General features: G+C 51.8%; 1 protein-coding gene across 1 annotated transcript; it reads right to left on the bottom strand.

Moving 5' to 3' along the window:
* Nucleotides 1–487: 487 nt before the first annotated feature.
* On the bottom strand, nt 488–8,581 carry MYMK (myomaker, myoblast fusion factor). Its single transcript, XM_064468796.1, has 5 exons — nt 8,342–8,581; nt 5,814–5,928; nt 3,254–3,402; nt 2,115–2,231; nt 488–1,071 (listed from the first exon to the last, which is right to left on the bottom strand). The coding sequence occupies exons 1-5, from the start codon at nt 8,474–8,476 to the stop codon at nt 925–927; spliced, it is 663 nt and encodes a 220-aa protein (XP_064324866.1). The 5' UTR covers nt 8,477–8,581; the 3' UTR covers nt 488–924.
* Between the last annotated feature and the right edge of the window lie 958 nt (nt 8,582–9,539).

Genomic DNA, 9,539 nt, shown 5'->3' with positions numbered 1-9,539 from the left:
CAGGCTTAATGTGGGCTTTCTGTGGACATCACTGTATATCAATACTGCTCTAATTGTCCATGACATATAGTCTTGGCGGTTTTCCCAGACAGTCTAAATAAATCATACACTTCTGCTATAGTAAATAGTCTGTTAGAGGAGATGTTATAGGCTTACAGCCCACCCCCTCCCTCCAGGAGCTTCTTTTCTCTGCCTCTAATTTTCCATGTACTTTCCATACTAATGAGGCTCTCCGCAAGCGCACCTGCTGCCTGCGCTGCCTGGGCAGGTTTGCAAGGACAAAGTGCCCAATGTTGCAGCTCCCTCCAGGCCGGGGGGGGGCTGTGGGCAGGGGAGGGGGTGGCTGTGCCCAGAGCTCTGCTTTGGGGCTGGCATCTGCCCTCGGCTGAGCAGAGCTGAGCTGGAAAGATTCTCGCACTACTATAGGAAACACTGGCATTGCACAGTTGCAAAGTCTTTGTTAGTATGTATTATTTACATCAAGAGAATTCATAAATAAAATAGTAAATATGTCACAAAAATACAGGTTCTGTTAATTGAGCGTTACAAACAAAGCCCTGCGAGCTCAGGCTGGGCAAAATCCCATGGAGGGGACAACTTGGGTCCTCCTGGGCTGGTGCAGGTGACAGCGCAAGCGGTGACACGGCCTGAGCATGCAAGGGTCTCCTGAGGGTTGCAGCCTAGACAAGTGCTTCTCCAGGGAGAAGTACTGGTATGTAGCAAACCGCAAGCGCAAGCTCTGCTAGGGCTGATGGTGGAAAGGTGAAGACTCCAGGGAAGAAAAGGCCGGGGCATGCACAGAGCTGGTGGGAAAAGATGCCGGTGTCCCAGAGGAAAATACAGCGGGCAGGCATTTTGCTTTTTGGCTGCACCCCTCCATCCCCCCCGGAGCAGAAAAGCAAGTGCCCCGCTGGCCCGGGCGGCTCAGACGCAGCAGCAGAGCGTGGAGCAGTCCAGCCTGGCAGGGGTCCCGGCGCTCCCGGCTTTCTTGTTCTCCTTGGGCAGCAGCAGCACGAAGGCCATGGCCAAGGCGCAGTGATAGAAGCTGTGCACGTAGGTGTAATCCCACTCCTGCAAGCGGGGAGAGCGTTAGCAAGACCTGCCGGGGCCGCGGGAGCAGCGGTGCCGGGGGGCTCTGCATTAGGTGCAAAACCTAGGTTTCTACAAGTAGCCAAAAGGAAAGGAATAAAAAAAATTCCTGAGCCTTCTGCCTCTTTTTGCTGTCAGAGAAGAAAGGATTTCCAGCCTTAAAAAAAAAAGCAAAGTGGATTTAACACATTCCAATTTGCACATTTCCCAATTCTTGAATGAAGTGTTTCATTACCCCGCAAAGGACGCGGCGGCGAGGCCGGGGCGCGGGGGGAGGCGGTTTCTGCTAAGTGACATTTTTATGTTCTGCTAGAATTTGCAATTACTAAATGCTTTGAAAAATAATCCTTGGGGATGACTGTGAGGTTGTATCTAGCAGCTCCCAATGCACAGAGCAGCCGTAACGGCGGGGCTGAGTGCAGGCGTGACCGGCAGCTGTGTCGGGGGGTTATCGCCTTCCCCACGCAGGACAGACGGACCCTTTTGCGCAGGACGGGCGGACTGGCCAGCGGCGAGAGCAAAAGGTTATAAACATGAGATTGAGTGCCTCTGGGAGTCAACCGAGAGTCTTTTCTTTGGCATGAGCCAGCTTTGGATCCGGCCATGCCTGGGTTGTATCCAGTCCCTGCCGTGGCTCCGCGAGGTGTCCTTAAGTCACCCATGCCCGGTTTCCAAAGAAACCCTGCTTGCATTTGACAAAACCATTTTGAGGACTGTGTATGGCTGAAGAAAGCATGGTCCATGTCCTCGCAACTCACTTAATGGGGGGAAAAGGGAGCCAGCATCACCCTGCGTGTCACTCGCTGTCACATCTGTCCCTGCCCACACCACAGTAAACGGGCCAGGGGATGGGGACAAGCAGGGAGGGACACTCGTCCCTGCCGCCAGACCCCAGAGACCCGCACCTGAGCTGGATTTTCTCCAAGGCTGGATGCAGCCCAGCGGTGCAAAGGGGGAAGTCTCCTATCTTGGTAGCATCCGTTACACCTTGTAAAGTCAATGTGATTGAGTGTGCAAACAGATACCTCAAAGAAGAACCTCAGCATCAGTGCTAACGCCCCAAAACAGAAGCCAGGACCGATCTGTTGGGTGTAGACGCTCTTGTCTGGATAGAGCCCTTTCTTCTCTTTCATCTTTTGTAGCTGGAAGGAAAGAGAGAGCACACCAAGTGTATTCACCTGGATTTAGCTGGCAGCTCCGCATCTGAAAGATCCTATGAATGCTGAAATAAAACCATGCAAAGGCCACAGACTGGCTTCCCCAGGCTGTGGGGTCTGCCTGCATGTGGGAAGCACCTCTGCCTGCGTGCTGCGAGGGGTCCTCCTGGTTCATTCCTGATCGTAATGCTGTTTTCTTAATATTCAGCCCCAAGCCCAGCTCAGGATGTGTGTGCTCTTGCAAACCCAGTCTCTGGGAGAGCAGATCTCAGCACAGCATCGTGGGCTGGGGGATGCAGGGTGGTCCCATGCCTCAGTCCCCTCCTTGCCCATCCTCTCCCCGTCATGCCTACTTGCTTTTAGCTGCCAGCTGGGAGGCAGACGGGACTTAGCGACAGTCTGTAGCTGGGACTTGCAGCACTGTATTTCCATGACACTCGGCGGCGTCTTCCTGCAATTTTTACCCCATCACTGAATCCTCCTCCCTTCCCTTTTACGGCCATGCATGGTCCTGCCAGTGGCTCTGCCACCCGTGCTCCCACCCAGGTCCACAGCACCTGCTGTGTGCGCGACACGCTGCGGCACAGTGCCCGGCTGTCCCAGGAGCTGCCAGCCGGGTTCAGGCAGACTCCTTCCCGCTTTATCACTGTGTTTTATGCACATCTTCCACCAGCTCCGGGGCAGTTTACCAGATCCCTTCGCATCTGAGTAGCTGTATAACTCCATAAATATATTCCTCCTGATTAGAAACGCAGGGACAGGAGATGTGGTAGATTGTTCAGACCGATCGAACCTGGCGTTTATCATAAAGGCTGATTGCCGTCTGCCTACTTTCTGCTTGGGTTGAAGGACAAGTGCTTTTTAATCACCGTGACAGCCTGTGCTGCGAAAGCTGGACCTTGAGGAGGAAACTGCTGGCGCAGGTCGGACCCCTCCACGCAGGGCTCAGCCCTTTCCCCGCTGGAAGCATCCTGTGAAGCCCCGACGCAGTGCCCTTCCCCACGTACCCATTTCACGGTTATCACCAGCACGGCTGTCCCGATGGGTCCCGAGTAGACGCCGTAGCCCCAGCGGTCGTGGTAGATCCTCACGGCAATGGTGAGGACGCCAAACATGACAAAGGTCGATCTCTTTGGCTCGTCAAACTCTGCCAGGGCTGCACGGCACCAAGCACAGGAGAGTCAGCTCACCCACCCCCTTCCTCGGCTGCTCCCCATAAGCCTTACCGGGGTCCGTCCCACCTGCCCCGGGGACCCTCAGCATTGCATCCAGCATGCCTCCCCCAGCCTCACAGCTGGGGAAACTGAGGCACACGGGGGTGAAGCAAACCATCCCGAGGCATCGCAGTGGTGGCCCTAGGCGCTGGTTTTAGAGGTCTTACGCTCACTGGCGCATGTGGAAGTTAAAGGACATGTCCCACCCACGTTCCCCTTTCCTGCCTCGACCCAGAAGTCAGAGGCAATTGCAAAGACACTTGTGCCCAGTGAGCCTGCCATCGGCACTTGGGTTCACCCTACATCTCCAACTCTCCCAACGCAGCCGGCTCAGCCCGATACAGCCTCCATCACCCCGCTCTGGTAGGACCGCGCTCGCCAGTGTTACGGGGACGAGGCTGCCCGGCCGTGCCAGCACCTGCCTGAGGTTCGCAAGCTGGAAGTCGCCAGTGTGAGTAAATTATTAGAGGCTTTTGTTTAGCACAGAATGGGGTAATAACTGATAAAAGTTATGGATCCCAGTGGGCTCCATGCTTTTCCAGCTCGCACAGCTGTGTTATGGCTGCCCTGGATTTGCATTCCGGGAAGTGTGCCCGAGGGTCTGTGTCCACACATGTGCACTCGGGCTTTACAAGCCACAGCGAGAGGCTTCCCTGGCCTTCAGTCACCACACCTTCCATGTCCTTGGATCGTGGTTTTATAGGGAGTTTGGCTAAGGGATAATGTCCGCTTTTTAATCTCTGTTGTTTCCCTGCGGGTCAATATTTTAAGCATCGTAGTCCAGGATTTGTATTTTTTTGCAAAGTTTTTGAATGCAGTAATGAAGCAATCAAGTTGAATTTCACTGCAAGGAGCCAAAGTGTCTGGATTGGCTCTGACCTACCCTGACACTGCTGTTATCTACTGAAAATGCCCTTTGGAGTTGATTTGCCTCATTGCCTTTTCTAGCTGAGCAGAGAGAGCACTTAAGTGCCATGGCGAGTGTGGGAGCCCACCCTGGGACTCGCACCTTGGGGGAACAGGACCATTTTTAAAGTTAATATTTCCCCCTCTCATTTTTCCCTGCATGGAAGATTTATCCCATCACATGCCCTGGAAGGGGGATGCTGCTGTCTGTGCTGCTCCATGGTGAAGGGAGGAGGGAGGGACCTGGACCTGGCAGAGGGGTGCTGCCACAGCTCCCCCCATCCCGGCAGGAGCCCCCATCCTGGCCAGAGATCCTGCACTATCTCTGGAGCCCCGAGGAGCAGAGGGGAAAGTCCTGTGAGAGTCTTGGGGCTGTGCATCAGCACGGTGACCCTGGCTTTGCACCAGGAGGGCTGGGGACCCTGCCTGGCTGGAGTGGGACTGGGTGGGCAGCTGCTAGAGAGGGTCTGAATCTGTTGAGCAAAGCCTTTGCTGTTGGAAAATGACAGTTCCCTCATCTCCCTCCTTATCCTGGTCTCTTCTCCTGTCAGAAATACTCACATCCTTCCAAAAAGCATGTTGACAAAATGGGAAAATAATAGGTTTGAAGTTTTTTCCTTCTTTAGTTATGTAGGTTTTTTTACATTTCTATTATACCTTGTTTTAGTGGCAAATGAGGAATAAAATTAGAAAAAAAAAAGAGAGTGAAGAGAATGTGGGGAAAGGAAAACTGAGTAATAGGGCAAGGGTCAGGACTTTTAGTAAAAAGGAAGTGAAATATATTTCTGCTTTTTCTAAAAGATCTAATAATTCCCGTCAGCCCAGACTAGGCTTTTGATAAACTAGGAAGATATATTTGTTTTGACTAAACCACTTTGATTCACGTGTTACCAAGGCAAGTGGCAGATGCCACATTTCTTAATGCCCCAAGTCAGGATGGAACAAGCTGATGGGCTTGGTATGGGGAAAATGAGGAGAAATGGGAGATTCCCTGGTATATGAGGTTTCAGATTAAGTCATCTCGTAGTACTGTCCTGCCTCGAACTAAAGCACAAGGCTGCATGTGTTACTTGTCTATTTGAAATAAAGAATTCTGCTGTTGTAAGGACACGCATAAGAGCTGGTGAGGGCAGAGGAACACCCGGCACCAGACCTTGGTTTCTCTCCAAGAGCAAAACTTCCCAGCCACCACTCAGGACAGGTTTCAGGCGTGTCTGGACCCCACCAAGTGCAATGGCTTTCCAACGCATGAATGATATAAAAATTGATTAAACCCTAGCACTTCCATAAAAGACAGTCTCAGAGCCAAGTCGTGCAGATGAGAGCTCAAAGACAACGGTATTTCTGGGGACTGAACCCACTAACCATCACACCAGAGATGCTGGCAGATCCTGCCAGACCTGCAAACGCTGGTGCTCGGTAGGAACCACGAGGGACCAGTGCTTACCCATCAGGGACACCCAGATGGACAGAGCTGTTCCATAGATGCTGAAGTACTCCAGGATATCGTAGCGCATGAAGCACAGAACTGATAAGCCGGGGCCATCACATGCATGGTAAATCTATTTAAAAAAAAAAAAGGAAAAAAAAAGCATTAAGAAAGCTAGTTATCTACCCACAGATGGCTAAGGTAAAATAAAATACTTCTGTTTTTATCAGTTGGTTTGAAACAGCCTTTTCATGGCTGTTGAGAGGATGGCCAGCCAGGAGCAGGACAGCCTCATATACACCAGGGTCACTGATATGCAGTAATGAATATATTTGAGATATAATGTCACAGTTCCCAATTGCAAATTGCCTGAGAATCAGCATTCTTCTCTCTTAGTACAATTTATTTGTGGATGAGCTTTAGTTTGCCTCTTGGTCTGTGCCAGAATTTGCAATCTGATGACCAAGCTGCTTCGCGCTGAGCGCTGTGCGGTGTGGGGACGTCCTCTCCAGCAGGAGGACTCTGAGGTTATGCAAAAGATTCTTGTAAAACAATGCAGAATGAGTGCCCTGGTGAAATGGGTATAGATGCCAGGTCACTGTCCAGGCTAACTAAATTCTGTATGGCCAGAGTCTGAATACTGGGGAATTCACTCATTAGTGCATTCCTTTAAAAGCTGCTGGTTCCTGCCCTTTAGCTCATTGATTAGGTTATTCGCAAAAAAGCCCATTGTAATGCAACATAGATGCAAACCAAGCCAAGAGAAATTTTCCAGTGCAGTCAGAGGAATGCTCCCAGTGTTCGCCTGGCGCTCGCCTTTTCCTCCGAGCGCTCAGCCCTTTGAGTTTTCTAGTGGTAGCACCAGCGTGCTTCGCTGTTTCTGAAGAAGTCCCTTCACCGCTTGGCAGGACGCCCTTGGAACAATCCTCGCTGTCATGGCCCAGCGGGGATGCCGATATTATTTATAATGGGAATTGCTGCAAGTCCTTTGGCTCGCTGTGGTTTCTAGAAAAGATTGCACCATGGCTGTAATTCTTTTCTCTGCTTGAGATTGGGTTCGAGGAGTCCAGAGACGGGGGGAAGAAAGGGTGGAAGACAAAGAGCGTGTTTCTGGCTGGCGTCGCAGCACTTGTCTGCAATGGACATATGCTTTCACTGCTCTGATGAGGTCTCCTGGGGAGGAGGAGTGGGATGCTACAAGAAAGGCAACAGCAGCAGCTGCTGCCCTCCCTACCCCCCCGACCATGCTGGCAGCTGCCTTCCCTTCCCCACGCACAGATATTTTGCCTCTTCAGTCTCTTCAGCGAGGACCTGTTCCACCTCCCATTGAAACACGTGCCAATTTTCCTATTGACTTCTCGGGGAGGTGGAGCAGACACAAAACCGGTGCAAAATGAAATTGTAGATGTCTGGCTTCCCCGGGGAGCTGGGGGGGCTCGGTTGGGACGTTTTTATTAACTAGTCCTGTAGTTTTTATGGAACTGGCAGAATTTCTCCCCCTGCATTGTGCTTTAATTGGAGGCTTAAATGGTGGATCCTAAGGAATAAGAGACTGGTCTGGTTCAGAGCCCTGCTTTACCACCGGTGCTGCTGTGGAAGAGCTTTTCACCCCGGGAAGGTCCTTTATCTACTCCTTGCCTCAGTTTCTGTCTGTGCAAGGGACATGACAACCCTCATGAGGTGTCTTGAGGTGGGTGGGGAGAAAAGGTAAATGCATATTTGTTGCTTTGCTGGGCTGTTTCCTTCATACTCTTTAGCAGAGCATTGCCATGGGGTTAAATAGGAGATTTTCTCCAGTAGGAATATTGATTTAGGTGCTCAACCTGTGTGTGTACGGAGGCACTTAGCAGTGATACAAAGCACAGGGCAGCTTACTGCCAGGAGCAATATGAATTAATATGAATTATTTTGTGTATGTACAGACAATTGACTTTCTCCACTCATTATTCCCGCGCGAGGAAAGGCAGGGTGATTCTGAACCTGGTGAAATACACGTTTTCAAAGCACCCTGCCAAGGTGGAGGATTAAAAGTTACTTTTCTTGATAGCTCAGCAGCATATTTTAGTCTTTCCTTTCCCAGTGCAGAAACTCCCCTGTCTCCAGCATTGCTCCCATCACCAGTTAGCAATTACAAAATCAATAATTCAACTACGTGCTTTTGGCTAAAATGACAGAAGCATAGCAAGAGACTCTGGATACAATTTAAACCCCAAATTCAGCATGGCCACTTACCAGCTGTAAAACAAAGAGAAAAACCAGCTCTAAAACATTGTGAATCAATCAAGTCTCTTTGCACCCAGACCCTCTCCCTAACCTTACAACCATAAAACACCATTAAATCTATGTAAGGCCACCCCTTAGGACATCCTAAACTGATGAATCAGCTACTCAGCACCTCACACAGTGGGAAATAACCGAAAATGGATATTCTGGGGTCACGCTCGCTGCTGTTGGGTGAGATCCAGCTACCCTTCTCAGTGGAGACCCGATGCAGGGGGCATTCGAGGGGATGAAACACGCGGTGCGGGGGGACGGGGACATCTTACCGCCACGAAGAACATGGTGAAGAAGTAGACCATGGCTTCCATGTGGAAGCGCCGCTTGGCTGCGATGCTGATGGTGGGGAGGAAGACCAAGGTGCTGATGGTGGGCAGAAGGAGCTTGGCCACCAGCGAACCCATGGGTGTCCCGTGGGCCAGCAGCTCCCGGGGACAGGGTCTCTGCGAGCTGGACGGGGATGGCAGAGAAAACAGCCGTGGTGAGAGTGCTTTAAAATTTAAATGCCCTGCATGGCTGGGAGGGCTGCGAGCAGGGAACAGCTGCTGCCGCCGCCACAGTCGCCCCCTTTGCTCCTGTCTCTCCCCAACAGCAAAATTCTTGACGCAGCCGGCGGCTCCCAGCGGCAGATGCTCTGTGCCCCCGATATCGCCCTGGGTGTTTCTAAAGGAGCAAAGGGGAATGCCATCCTTGCATGCCTTGTGCTGGGTGTCAGGTCTGGGTGCACAGTGGGTGAGGACTGTGGGCTTGCTTGCTCCGCATGGGGACACCCCACCTCTGCACCCTGCTGCCCCCATGCCAGGCCTGGGTCAGGGCTGCTGGAGCAGCCTGCAGGGAAAAACCATCCGCTGCTCTGCACTGGCACAAAGTAGGGAAGAACTGGTTTGTGGGAGGTACCAGGGGGTTTTAAAACAGTGGGACACATCCTGCTACCCTTTCCGTACCTGAGAACTACACACCAAGCTCCAAATCTGCCTTTTATTTCCCCATGAGGGCATACCTGGAGTGGGTGGCCCTGCTCTGGCAGAGCACAGACATCGGGGAGCTCGTGTGATGCAGTGTCTAACGCCTGCTACGCGTGCCTACGTGCCCTCCTGTGCACTTTAGTGGGGTTATGTGCAGTTAAGTTTCTCAGCCATGCCCGCAGGCTTTGCAGAGTGGACACCTCCAGGAGATGTGTCTGAAATTCAGGAGTGTCTCTGGGGTGGAGGAATTTGAGCAGATCATTGTGCGGCGCAGAAAAGCTGGAGGAAAGGAGACCAAAAGCCAAGCAGAGTTTGGGCTGCTAATCCACTCAGTGGCTTCTCTCTTTTATTATGACTTTTTATTATATCACTGCTGCTCCCCTCCTGGGTTAATATCTTTTCCTTGGAGCCTCGCAGGGATTCTCGGCATCTTTTCGGTACAGCTGTTCCCGAGACACAGGGAACAGGAATGCTACGCTTGAGCAACCGCCTTTGTGGCTGT

The sequence above is a fragment of the Phalacrocorax carbo genome, chromosome 18, assembly GCF_963921805.1.
Source record: "Phalacrocorax carbo chromosome 18, bPhaCar2.1, whole genome shotgun sequence".
Taxonomy (NCBI): domain Eukaryota; kingdom Metazoa; phylum Chordata; class Aves; order Suliformes; family Phalacrocoracidae; genus Phalacrocorax; species Phalacrocorax carbo.
The sequence above is the reverse complement of the archived record's forward strand: the minus strand, read 5'-3'. Positions and strand labels throughout refer to the sequence as shown.

Coding starts and splice junctions, on each gene's coding strand:
- MYMK (XM_064468796.1), bottom strand. CDS start 8,476: ATGGGTTCGCTGGTGGCCAAGCTCCTTCTGCCCACCATCAGCACCTTG. Junction 2,232..3,253: donor TGGTGATAACCGTGAAATGG/GTACGTGGGGAA, acceptor CTTTCCTTCCAG/CTACAAAAGATGAAAGAGAA. Junction 1,072..2,114: donor TGCTGAGGTTCTTCTTTGAG/GTATCTGTTTGC, acceptor CCCCGCTTGCAG/GAGTGGGATTACACCTACGT.